The sequence below is a fragment of the Rhinopithecus roxellana genome, chromosome 11 (genome assembly GCF_007565055.1).
Source record: "Rhinopithecus roxellana isolate Shanxi Qingling chromosome 11, ASM756505v1, whole genome shotgun sequence".
Taxonomy (NCBI): Eukaryota; Metazoa; Chordata; class Mammalia; order Primates; family Cercopithecidae; genus Rhinopithecus; species Rhinopithecus roxellana.
Window position 1 is genome coordinate 137,193,472 of NC_044559.1, and position 14,147 is coordinate 137,207,618.

Sequence of the window (14,147 nt, forward strand, 5' to 3'; positions counted from 1 at the left end):
GAATTTCAATACCAATATATCCAAAGTGAATTACTGATCCCCCGCTCTACAAACCTGGTCGTATTTCCAGTGTGCCTGATGATAAAGATGAAACCCCTCCTTATAATTTAAGTCACCACTATCCCCTCCATGGATTGTGCTCATGGACAGTTGGCTCCTCTTGCTAAATCTACTCTTGGTTACATTTAGTCTATTGTTCAAACAGCATCTAGAGGGATCTTGTTCAAGGGCAAGTGTAAGTATGTCACTCTTCTCCTTAAAACTCTTTGATTCTGGCTGGGCGTGGGCCAGGCACAGTGGCTCACATCTATAATCCCAGCACTTTGGGAGGCGGAGGAGGGCAGATCATCTGAGGTCAAGAGTTCGAGACCAGCCTGGCCAATATGATGAAACCCCATTTCTACTAAAAAAAAAAAAAAAAAAAAAAAAAAATACACATCCTGGCTAACACGGTGAAACCCCGTCTCTACTAAAAATACAAAAAAATTGGCCGGGTGTGGTGGCGGGCGCCTGTAGTCCTAGCTACTCGGGAGGCTGAGGCAGGAGAATGGTGTGAACCTGGGAGGCGGAGCTCGCAGTGAGCCAAGATTGCGCCACTGCACTCCAGCCTGGGCGACAGAGCAAAACTCCGTCTCAAAAAAAAAAAAAAAGGCCAGGCCAGGCGCGGTGACTACACTTGTAATCCTAGCACTTTGGGAGGCCAAGGTGGGTGGATCATGAGGTCAGGAGATTGAGATCATCCTGGTGAAACCCCATCTCTACTAAATATACAAAAAATTAGCTGGGCGTGGTGTCATGTACTTATAATCCCAGCTACTCAGAAGGCTGGGGCAGGTGATTCGCTTGAACCCGGGAGGTGGAGGTTGCAGTGAGCTGAGATCAAGCCATTGCATGCCAGCCTGGGCAATAAGAATGAAACTTTAAACAACAAAATAGCTTTATAAAATAGCCTAGGTATTAATTGGGCACCTGGCAAGGAGTAGGGACTGTCATTGATCTTGGGCCAAGTACTTTTCCTTAAACAGCCAGAGAGGGCCGATTTTATCTTAATTTCTAAAAAGCTGCCTGACCACTGTGTCTCATGCCTGTAATCCCAGCACTTTGAGAGGCTGAGTCAGGGGGATCACTTGAGCTCAGGTCCAGTGAGTGAGCCGAGATCACACCACTGCACTCCAGCCTGGACAACAAAGCGAGACCCAGATTCAAAAAATAAAAATAAAAAAATAAAATAAAAAAAATTGCATGGATAGTTTGCTGCTTTAGCCTTCGTCTTCAAAATTGTCCCATCCGTTCTTAAAATGAGCTATCCATTTGTAAACTGCAGATTTCTTTGGGGCATTGCCCATAAGCTTTTTAGAAGGCATCAACGATTTTATCATTCTTCCACCCAAGCTTCACCAGAAATTCGATGTTTGTTCTTGCTTCAATTTTAGCACAATTCATGTCGCTCTGATGAGGCAGTTTATAAACTGACATGTTATCCTTCTTAGTGCTTCAAACGAGACCCCATTCAGGCACGTTACAAGTTAGTATGAGTTTATTTTGGTAAAAAAAATTATGAAATCCATGCATAGTTTATTCATAATATGCATTTTCCTTGAATGTTTTGAAGGTCCTTTATAAACTAACAGATACTTCTTTCCCCCTACAAATATGACTTTTTATTTGCCACTATTATAAGTCTGAACTTTAAACAGATTCTTAGACTGGTGGTTCATATCCATCAGCTCGTTCTACTTTAGCACCTGTTTCATCCTCAGTGGCTTTTCCAGAGCTACTACCTTCACAATAAGCTCCATGAGTTTCCCCAACTCAAAGCTAGGCTTCTTCAGCACTTTAACCTTTCTAACAAAGACATCATGGAGAGGACAGATTGGCAAGAATTTTTTCTATGTCTTTTCCAATCCTCAATTTATTGACCACTTCTTTCAAGTAATTTGTCTGCACCTCTTGGGTCATGATTTCCATCATCTTGTTCTGGATTTGGCAGAACCGTTGGTGCTAAGCATAAGAGGTCTTCCATATTTGATTGCTGCATTTTTTAGTAAAACCAACACAGAACACATGAAGCAAGTAAGCACCAGTTGTCTTGATATTGACATGAGCTTCAATCATTGTCTGCCATTTCTTGACCATGGAACACATTTTGTCATGGGTAAGATCCATGGCAGGGAAGCTAATCAGGCAATTATTGCCCTGAACATCTTCAGTAATCAGCTTGAATTTTCTAAATGCAATTTTATCATTCTGCAAATCAGCAAGACTCACTTCAAACACATGACCCTTGAGGCCATCAGATTCAATTATGGTTCCTTGGGTCCTGGTGACTTGTGTCTTCCCAATATTTCTTATATTGAACACGGCAGATGCTTTCACATTATACCAATCTTTCTTAGAAAACGGATCAAGCACTTTCTTCTTGGCTCCCTTTGTGCCACCTTTCATAAGGGGCTTATTCTTACCAACAACCATGGTGCTGCTCAGAGAGCCAAAAAGAGACAGATACTTTTATCTTATAATATTTAGAAAGAAAACCTAGCTGGTTGGCTCAAGACAACCTCCCACCTCAGCCTCCTTAGTAGCTGGGACTACAGATCTCACCTGAGATCCGGAGTTCAAGACTAGCCTGGCCAACATGGTGAAACCTCATCTCTACCAAAAATACTAAATTAGCTGGGCATTATGGTGGTGCATGCCTGTAATCTCAGCTATTTGGGAGGCTAAGGCAGGAGAACTGCTTGAACCTAGGAAGTGGAGGTTGCAGTGAGCCAAGATCATGCCTTTGCACTCCAGTCTGGGCAACAAGAGTGAAACTCCATCTCAAAATAAATAAATAAATAAATAAAAATTAAAAAATCTGATAAAAAATGCATCATAGAGACTCTTAGAGTAACTACAATGATATTAACCTTTTAAATATTTTAACGTTATTGCTGTTACATGTAAGAAAGGAAGTATTGTTTTCAGATAGGTCTAATTATTTTCTTATGTCTATGTATGTGTATAGTGGCTTGTAATATAAAATGTTTTTTTACTCTTGGTCACTACTCAAAGATTAAAAGATATCAGTCTTATAGTTAATCAATATATAAATCCTCACTACACAAACAAAGCATAACACATTAGAATACTTAGTTCCTATTGGTGCCCCACCCCCTCCCACTGCCTACCCACCCACAAGCTGATAAAGGCTTATGGAGTTATAGGTTATTTTTATTTAAAATATATAAGTATTGAACTTATTTAACTTAACACCAAGTTTGACTAATTTCTTTGCTCACCATGGCCTCGTGTCCCGGACTGATTCGTTCCGGTTTCATATATCTTCTTTCTGGATTACGTCCTTTAGTAATTCTTTCATAGTAGGTCTGTGGGTAGTAAACTTTCTGAGTCTTTGAAATTTTGGCAAATGGGTTTTTCCTATTTTGGTTGAGTATAAAATTCTAGGTTCTTTTAATGATGATTTTGCTGGGGTGGGGTAGTAGAGCAGGAGGAGGAAGCCAGGGACAATTGGAATTTGGGGTGATAGCTAAAGTCTTTACCTAATTTGTTTAGAGTCTTAATTAATTTATTTACTTATATAATAGAAATATAATTTTACTATTTGATTACTACTTTTCAATATTTAGTTTTTATAGTGTTTCAGAAAATGTTAAAGGAATGCACTTAAATATTCAATGTGTAATTCAAAAATAAATTACTTGAATAAAAAAGAACACTTACATGTAAGGGAGAGCTTGGATCAATTCTAAATCTCCTGGGGCTTGGGCTTCTACCAAACTTACAACCATTAAAGTACATACTCCATGAACAGCCAAAAGAGAATGAAGCTCCACAAGTCTCTGGATCAATTCCTTGACACGTACAGGTACGACTGTAAGATTGGAATTACAAGACAGTGAACTGATGAAGCATCACAACACCTCAGACACAACATTTCAGGTTTACATAGTTTTAGAAGGTTGGATGGCTAAAGAACTGGTTATAACACTTATCTATTACTTATTTAAAGTAGTTTAATGTTAACAATAAAAAGCTAACTTTCGTTTTTTCAAGAAATCTGATTGGGGGACCAGGGCTAACTATACTTTATTATAACCAAATTTTTAGCAAAAATATTGGTCATGATTGCAATTCCAAATAAATGGGAATAAACTATACAGATCTAAAATATTCACAATATTGTTTGATTTGGAGATGTCTGAGATAGGGAAATAAAGAACCTGGGTTTTTTTTTTTTTTTTATTTGCTTTTTGTTTTGTTTTTTTTTTGAGATGGGGTCTAGCCCTGTCATCAAGGGTGGACTGCAGTGGCACAATCTTGGCTCACTGCAACCTCCGCCTCCCAAGTTCAATCGCTTCTGCTGCTTCAGACCCCTGAGCAGCTGGAATTACAGGCATGCACCACCATGCCCAGCTAATTTTTGTATTTTTAGTAGAGACGGGTTTCCCCAGGTTGGCCAGGCTGGTCTCAAACTCCTGACCCCAAGTTATCTACCCACCCGAAGTGCTGGGATTACAGGTGTGAAGCACTGAGCCTGGAAAGAACCTGGTTTTTAAATCTGGGTTTTAAATCCTGGATTTGTTCCATATCACAAATGAAAATTAGAACATTTTATTACCTCTTTGGAATTCAGCTGCTTTATATCTAAAATGAGACTGATATAATTTTCTGAGGATTGAAAAACAATATATATTTTACATAAAAAGTTTCTTGGCCAGGTGTGGTGGTTCACGACTGTAATCCCAACACCTTGGGAAGGATCATGAGGTCGGAAGTTCAAGACCACCCTGACCAACATGGTGAAACCTCATCTCTACTAAAAGTACAAAAAATAGTCTGGCGTAATGGCAGGAGAATTGCTTGAACCCAGGAGGCTGAGGTTGCAGTGAGCTGAGATCGTGCCACAGCACTCCAGCCTGGGTGACAGAGCAAGACTCCATCTCAAAAAACAAAACAGTTTCTCAATTTAAAAAACTTTAAAAAGTGCATAATAGAAAAAAATGGAGAAGAAAACCGGTTTCATTTAATTAAATCTTTTTATTTATTTATTTTTTTTTTTTGAGACGGAGTCTCGCTCTGTCACCCAGGCTGGAGTGCAGTGGCCGGATCTCAGCTCACTGCAAGCTCCGCCTCCCGGGTCCAAGCCATTCTCCTGCCTCAGCCTCCCGAGTAGCTGGGACTACAGGTGTCGCCATCTCGCCCGGCTAATTTTTTGTATTTTTTAAGTGGAGACGGGGTTTCACTGTGTTAGCCAGGATGGTCTCGACCTCCTGACCTTGTGATCCGCCCGCCTCGGCCTCCCAAAGTGCTGGGATTACAGGCTTGAGCCACCGCGCCCGGCCCCCATTTAATTAAATCTTAAGCGTATAACTTTTAGGGCATTTCTAAGCCTTAAACTAAACTATATGGTAAGAATGACAATGAAATTGGGATATATTCTTCTTGCAGTTATAAAACTGTATGCTCTTCCAATCCCATTGCTGGGTGTATACCCAAAGGAATATAAATCATTCTACCATAAAGACACATGCATATGAATGTTCATTGTAGTGCTATACACAATACCAAAGACATGTAATCAACCTAAATGCCCATCAATGACAGACTGGATAAAGAAAATGTGGTACATATACACCACAGAATAGTATGGAGCCATAGAAAAGAACATAATCGTGTCTTTTGTGGGAACATGAATAAAGCTAAAGGCCACTATCCTTAGCAAACTAACACAGGAACAAAAAATGAAATACTGTATGTTCTCACTTATAAGTAGGAGTTAAGTGATGAGAATTCATGGACAACAGACACTGGGGCCTACCTGAGGATGAAGGGTGGGAAGAAAGAGAGGATCAGAAAAAATAACCATTGGATACTAGCTTAGTAGTTGACTGGTGAAATAATCTGTACAACAAACCCCTGTGACATGAATTTACCTAAATAACCTGCAAACGCACTCTTGAACCTAAAATGAAAGTTAAAAAAGGATTGCACGCTTTTAAATTCCATCAGAAAGAAAGGACAAAAATAACATTAAAAGAATAATTAAGTAAAAAATAAAATAAAATTGCATAATGCTTACAACTTAGTATACATTGTACTTATGTAATGATTAAAATATACAAACAATAACCGGCCGGGCGCGGTGGCTCAAGCCTGTAATCCCAGCACTTTGGGAGGCCAAGACGGGTGGATCACGAGGTCAGGAGATCGAGACCATCCTGGCTAACACCGTGAAACCCCGTCTCTACTAAAAATACAAAAACTAGCTGGGCGAGGTGGCGGGCGCCTGTAGTCCCAGCTACTCGGGAGGCTGAGGCAGGAGAATGGTGTAAACCCGGGAGGCGGAGCTTGCAGTGAGCTGAGATCTGGCCACTGCACTCCAGTCCAGGTGACAGAGCGAGACTCCGCCTCAAAAAAAAAAAAAAAAAAAAAAAAAAAAAAAAAATATATATATATATATACACACACAAACAATAAAGAAACCAAATATTATTTTTAAAAAGTGAAAATAATATAAAAATTCAGAAAAAAACTATTTTTTATGTTTTCACTATGAAAGTCTGGAAAATGCCTGATATGTAACTTAACATTGCTTATAAGAAAGACTACAGTGAAATTCACTAAATGAGATGCAAATGGAATGGTTAAAAAAATTTGAATAGAATAAAATTAAAGTTGTCAATCAAATAGAAAGATATTTATTCATATCATTGAAAAAGACATGGGAGGAGAGAAAAATGTTGTTTAACTTACTATGTACTACTATTTTACACATAAAACACAGAGGAAATGTGATAAGTTGTGAGATCTAAAAGAGCATCCTCAGATTATTTTAAATGGTCAACACCACCAATAGTGGGACAAATTGCACTCAGTGTAATAGTCCAGGTGACATTTCATTTTTTAAATTTTTTTTCTTTTGTTTCAGCCATCTTTGGCTATAGGTTGTATTTCATATCCTGACTTGAGTCAGGAAGAAACAGATAAACCAAATTGATTAATAGTCTACAGAATTAGCCTTTTCGCTTCAAAAATTTCAATGTCATGAAAGACAAAAATTGAGAAAACAAAAAGGATTAAGGGAGCAAAAGGACAAAATAACTAAATGTATTGAATCAGGGATGGGGGAATATTATTGGGAAATGGATGATACTTGAATATGAACTAAGATGAGATCACAGTATTGTATCAAATTTAAATTTCCTGAATCTGATCATTATATAGGGATATACAAGAGAACTATATCCTCATTTATAGGATAAATACATTCAAGTATTATTTACGGGAAAAGACAAAGTCTACATCTAGCTCTCAAATGATTAAGAAATAAATAAGTCAGCAACAGTAACGTGTTTATATGTGTACATAAACAAATGTAACATAATGTTAACAGTTGTGGAATCTAAGTAAGGGTATATAAGAGTTCACTGGGTCGGGGACGGTGGCTCACGCTTGTAATCCCAGCACTTTCAGAGGCTGAGGTGGGTGGATAACGAGGTCAAGAGTTCGAGACCAGCCTGGCCAGCATAGTGAAACCCCATCTCTACTAAAAAATACAAAAATAAATAAATAAATAAATAAAATCAAATAAAAAATTAGCTGGACATGGTAGCTGGCGCCTGTAATCCCAGGTACTTGGGAGGCTGAGGCAGGAAAATTGCTTGAACCCAGGAGGTGGAGGTTGCAGTGAGCCAAGACTGCACCATGCACTCCATTCCGGGCTACAGTGTGAGAATCTGACTCAAAAAAAAAAAAAAAAAAAAAAAAAAAAAAAAGAGTTCACTGGGCTGGGCGCAGTGGCTAGCACCTGTAATCCCACTGCTTTGGGAGCCCGAGTTGGGCAAATCACAAGGTCAGGAGATCAAGACCATCCTGGCTAACATGGTGAAATCCCGTGTCTACTAAAAATACAAAAATTAGCCAGGCATGGTGGCGGACGCTTGTAGTCCCAGTTATACTTGGGAGGCTGAGATAGGACAATGGCATGAACCTGGGAGGCAGAGCTTGCAGTGAGCCGAGATTGCGTCACTGCAACTGAACCTGGACGACAGAGTGAGACTCCATCTCAAAAAAAAGATTTCACTGGAGTATTCTTACATCTTTCTGTATTTGTGAACTGTTTTTTGGGGGGGGTGGGTTGCGGGAAGACTTGGTCATGCTCTTTCATGTGCACTGGCAAAATCATAGCTCACTTTAACGGCAAACTCCTGGCCTCAAGCCATCCTCCCTCCTCAGCTTTCAAAGTAGCCAGGAACACAGGCACACACTCCTATGCCTGGTTTTAAAAATGCTGCGTAGGGATAGGTTCTCAAACTCCTGGTTTCAAGAAATCCTCCTGCTTTGATCAGGCATGAGCCACTACATCAGGCCCATGAAGTTCAATCTCTCTCTCTCATTTTTTTTTTAAAGAGACAAGGTCTGGCCATGTTGCTGAGGTTGGAGTTCAGTGGCATCATCATAGCTCACTGCAGCCTCAAATTCCTGGGCAACAGCTACCTTTCCACCTCAGCCTCCCAATTTCCTAGGACTACAGACATGTGCCACCATTCCCAAACAGTGTTTTTAAAAAAATACTTTTGTAGAGATGGAGTCTTACTATGTTGCCTGGTCTGGCTTTTGAACTCTTGGCCTCAAGTGATCCTCCCTTGTCGGCCTCCCAAAGCGGACGCCTGTAGTCCCAGCTACTCAGGAGGCTGAGGCAGGAGAATCACTTGAACCCGGGAGGCAGACATTGCAGTGAGCCGAGATCGCACCACCACACTCCAGCCTGGTGACAGCAAGACTCTGACTCAAAAAAACAGAACAACAAGAACAACAAACCTTATCTCCTCTTACAACTATTCACCAGTGATTCATGAAATGTATGAGAGATTTAAATTTCAAAAATTTATATTTTAAACAAGAATAGTCATTTCTCACTTGATGTCAATAGGCTGTTGGAAACCGTGATTATAAGTGAAACCATATACAGCAGTTCCCCAAATATTGCTCAATATTGCTACACATTGATGAGAAAAATATTGGTTTCATTATATGTTGCTTTGCTTAAAGTCACACACAAAAAAAAGCTTAAATACCACTCGAGATCCAGACCCAAATAAGGAAAAAGATAGGTATGTTTGATTGCATTAAAAACAAAACCTTTTGCGGGAGATAACATAGCCAAAGGAAAAACACAAACTGAGAAAAATATTTGCAAATTATATCACAGAATAGAGAGAAAATAGATAAATGGAAGAATTCTCTGCAAAAATGGGCTAGGTTATTTAACAGGTGGTTAAAACAAACTAACAAAAAGCCAAACGGTTCTTAATCATATGAAAAAAAACACTCTCGGCCGGGCGCGGTGGCTCAAGCCTGTAATCCCAGCACTTCGGGAGGCCGAGACGGGCGGATCACGAGGTCAGGAGTTCAAGACCATCCTGGCTAACACGGTGAAACCCCGTCTCTACTAAAAAATACAAAAAGCTAGCCGGGCGACGTGGCTGGTGCCTGTAGTCCCAGCTACTGGGGAGGCTGAGGCAGGAGAATGGCGTAAACCCGGGAGACGGAGCTTGCAGTGAGCTGAGATCCGGCCACTGCACTCCAGCTGGGGCGACAGAGCAAGACTCCGTCTCAAAAAAAAAAAAAAAAAAAAAAGAAAAGAAAAGAAAAGAAAAAAGAAAAAAACACTCTCATTCATAAGAGAAATTCAAGTCAAAATTACCCTGATGTCATTTCTCTTAATAGGCAAAGACTCACATTTGCCAACATAGTCATTGGTAAGACTACAGAAAAACAGATACTCTCTTACACTGAATAGAGGAAATGCAAAATGATATGACACTCCTGTGGAAGACCATTCTTTTAAGTCAAAATCCCTTTCCTCCAGACTCTTCCCAAAAAGGGAAGCAATGAAATAATATTCTTTCCTTTTTTTTTGAGGCGGACTCTCGCTCTGTCGCCCAAGCTGGAGTGCAGTGGCACGATCTCGGCTCACTGCAAGCTCAGCCTACCCGGTTCACGCCATTCTCCTGACTCAGCTTCGCGAGTAGCTGGGACTACAGGCGCCCGCCACCTCGCCTGGCTAATTTTTTGTATTTTTAGTAGAGACAGGGTTCCACTGTGTTAGCCAGGATGGCCTTGATCTCCTGACCTCATCCTCCTGCCTCGGCCTCCCAAAGTGCTGGGATTACAGGTGTGAGCCACTGCACCCGGTCACAGTGAAGTAATATTCTAAAGGAGAATGATTTAAACTGACCTTAACTCACTATAAAATACTCTCTCTGTACAGAAATGTTCATTCTTTTTAATTCCACAATACTCAAATCCTATTCTCCCATATAATATACATAGTTGGTAGCTAAATAACATTTTACCATTATGTAATAGAGATCTGAATGGCAAGGCAGTATACAACAGATTTAATTACTTTTCATTGAGGGTGCATCTTCTGTCGGTAGGGTGCCCATTGTATGACTTTAGATTCTCTGTGAGCTCTGTGTATAACCTGTCAGCCATTGGAAGAGGGATGCCATCCCACACCATGATGAGCACCACCATCACAGCAGTTGGACAGTGGTGGCCTGTACGCTGCCGGACCAAGCAAAGAACTTTTTCTTCATCACTGCTTCTTCTTAAAACCTGAAAAAACAGAATACATTCATCTATGGAAGACAAGTATGCCAAATTTGAATGCAATGGATATTCCTTTTGACGTTCTGCATGATTATATTTTAGTTTATTTACTTAATTTATACAATTTGTTCTACAGACGGGGTCTAACTATGTTACCCAGAATGGTCTCAAACTCCTAGCTTCAAGCAATCCTCCTTCCTTGGCCTCCCAAAGGTCTGGGATTACAGACATGTGCCTCCATGCCCGGCCATATTTTAGTTTTTTTAAAGTTACTGCTTCTCAAGGGATAAAAGCCTGTAGGACTTTCCACTGCCTCAACAGTTCCCTCTCCACGAGACTCATCACAAGAGTACCTGAGCCTATATGACTAACAAACAACAGGCAGAACAAAAATCTGTGATATGTGGTTATTATTTGTAGAAGTAGTACAAGGCAGTCTGTTTTATTTCACTGCTGTTCTAGTTTGCACAGCAGACAAGAGAGGGCTCGGTAGAAATCTTAACTGCACTGAAATTCCATGCATGTCACAAAGGAACAAATGTGGATGATCGAAAAAACCATCTAATGTAATTAGATGGAAATAACCAAGAACTCTCAACATTAAAAATAAAGTTGACAACTGAATTTTGGCCATCTGAGGAATGTCACAGATTTTCCTTTGGGTGACTCATTTTACTATCAAGAATTAATACACACAAAGAAATGCCTCTGTGATTTCTGTGATTTTTTACATGCTATTGGAAGGATGCATTATATGCTTTTAATTCATAAGACTAATGTGGTCTAGTTGACTTGGTGAATGCAAAATAGAAAAATTAATTGTAAATTTTTATTTATTTATTTAATATTGCATCCAATTATTGGGATGTTAAAAAGGCTTCAGCAGTATTTAAAATTTGCTTAGTGGTCCGAGTGTTAACTACAAAAACAAAACAAAACAAAACAAAAAGTCTATACAAATGTTGTCACCACATAAAACCATCCAACCATTTAAAACTGCCTTCATGTATCAAAAATTTACAAAGTGCAGAGATTGACCACATTAAAAATCAGCACATAACCAGGACATGATGAAAACGCCCATCCTAGTGACCAGAATGGAGCAACCAATAGCATAATTTTTTGTTGCTATAATAATATTACAAAACTTGAGATGAAACTTCTTAAGAAGTTAGTTACCCAATATCACTTTCTTCTGTCACTCCAGATGGTTAACAATCATTGCTACCAAGTCATTCCTTGAGTAGAGTTGGCTTTAGGACCTTCCCCCTAGACACAATTATTTACATTAAATTTTTTTTCTGTATTTATATGTCCTCTTACAGCCAAATAATAACACACTGCTTGCAAATCATCTCAAATACAAAATTATACATATTGTATCAAAATTATATTGGTTAATATTCAAGTTGTCAAAATTAACAACAAATTTATATTAATAAAATTTTTGTACGGGAAGTGCTAAAAAGCTTTTTACTGATGATATTTGTGCCTTTTCTGGATATTCCAAATTTCCATCAGTGTACAATAGAAAATTAAGCACAAGGGTTAGGAGTCTTTAAATTCAAATCTGAGTTCAATAAACTGTTTAAATATTAAATCTGTCTGGGCCGGGCGCGGTGGATCAAGCCTGTAATCCCAGCACTTTGGGAGGCCGAGACGGGTGGATCACGAGGTCAGGAGATCGAGACCATCCTGGCTAACCCAGTGAAACCCTGTCTCTACTAAAAAATACAAAAAATTAGCCGGGCGAGGTGGCAGGTGCCTGTAGTCCCAGCTACTCGGGAGGCTGAGTGCAGTGAACTGAGATCCGGCCACTGCACTCCAGCCTGGGCGACAGAGCAAGATTCCATCTCAAAAAAAAAAAATTAAATAAAAAATAAATCTGTAAGACCTCTGGAAACTAAAAATATTATTAAAATAAACAAAGGACTAACTATATGCAGAGGAGTATAAATTCATGGAATAGACATTATTATAATTATGTCAATTTTCCCAAAATTGATCTCTAGATTCAATGCAATCCCAATCAAAACCCTATCAGAGGGGTGTGTGTGTGTGTAAACTGACCAATTGTTCCAACGTTTATGGAAGAAAACGAATCTTGACCCCTACCTCACACTGATCAACTTGAATATAATGTATATCTAAACACAAAAAATAAAGCAATGAAGAATTTTAGAAGAAAACATAGTCATGACCTACGAGTGGGCAAAGCATTTTAAAATGGCTTACCAAATCTGCTAATTGAAAAGATAAAAAAGGCTGGGTGACGCAGCTCACACTTGCAACGCCAAGATTTTGGAAGGTAGAGGTGAGAGGATTGCTTGAGGCCAAGAGTTCGAGGCCAGCCTGGGCAACATACTGAGACCCAGTCTGCATAAAAAATAAAATAAACCCGGCATAGTGGCATGTACCTGTAGTCCCAGCTACTTGGAAGGCTGAGGTGGGAGATCCCTTGAACATGGGAAGCCGAGGTTTCAGTGAGCCCAGATGTCACCACTGCACTCCAGCATGGGCGACAGAAACTCTGTCCCCCCCCCCCCAAAATATAATAAAAAAATAAAGAAGGCAAGCAGGAGGGTCACTTGAGATGGAGAGTTCAAGGCTATCATCATGAACTTCAGCCTAGGCAACAGAGTAAAAAAAAAAAAAAGCAGGCCAGGCGCAGTAGCTCACACATGTAATCCCAGCACTTTGGGAGGTGGTTGGATCACTTGAGGTCGGGAATTTGAAACCAGCTTGGGCAACATGGTGAGACCTTGTCTCTTCAAAAAACACAAAAATGAGCCGGTTGTGGACACCTGCCTGCAGTCCCAGCTACTTGGGAGGCTGAGGCGGGAGGATCCCTTGAATCCGGGAAGCCAAGGTTGCATTAAGTCCAAATCTCGTCACTGCACTCCAGCATGGGTGACAGAAACTGCCTCAAAAAATAAATAAATAAATAAAATAAAAAAAACAAAGAAGGCAAGCAAAAGGGCAGGAGGAAATATTTACATTATATATACTTGACATAATATATATATACACATTATATATATTTACATTGTATACATTTGGCATATATGATACAACATACACAGAGAATTGCCCCCATAGAAAATTGGCAGAAAAAAATTGAATAGGCACTTCATAATAGAGAATACGGAAATAGATAATGAGCATATGAATATATGCCCAACAATATTCGTCACCTAGCAAAGTAAAACACAGTAAAAAGGAGCTACCCAGGACAGCACCGTGGCTCATGCCTTTAGCACTTTGGGAGGTGGAGGTTGCCGCGAGCCAAGATTGCACCACTGCACTCCAGTCTGCACGACGGGAGCAAGACTCCATCTCAAAAAAAAAGAAAAAAAGAAAAAAAAAAGGAGGTACCTATGTTGGTGGAAAGAAGAAAGTGTTGTTATGAAGATACTATTAAATTTCCAAGAGGCAACTGTAGCTAAGATTATTCTTGAATACTCAATGCTTGGGACAGAAGCAGCTCAAAGCCCCATAGAGGTTTTTGTTATAGCAGGCAAATTTGG

At 39.7% G+C, this 14,147-nt stretch overlaps 1 protein-coding gene and 1 pseudogene across 1 annotated transcript in view; both read right to left on the bottom strand.

The window, feature by feature from the left end:
• TET1 (tet methylcytosine dioxygenase 1) overlaps nt 1-14,147 on the bottom strand; it is a 139,613-nt gene that overhangs the window by 15,550 nt on the left and 109,916 nt on the right. The window contains exons 7-8 of the mRNA XM_010375212.2: nt 10,415-10,626; nt 3,724-3,874 (exon numbers count right to left, since the gene is read on the bottom strand). Of these exons, the coding sequence (XP_010373514.1) occupies nt 3,724-3,874; nt 10,415-10,626 (363 nt within the window). The remainder of the gene's footprint in view (nt 1-3,723; nt 3,875-10,414; nt 10,627-14,147) is intronic.
• Nucleotides 1,702-2,472, bottom strand: LOC104671656 (annotated as a pseudogene).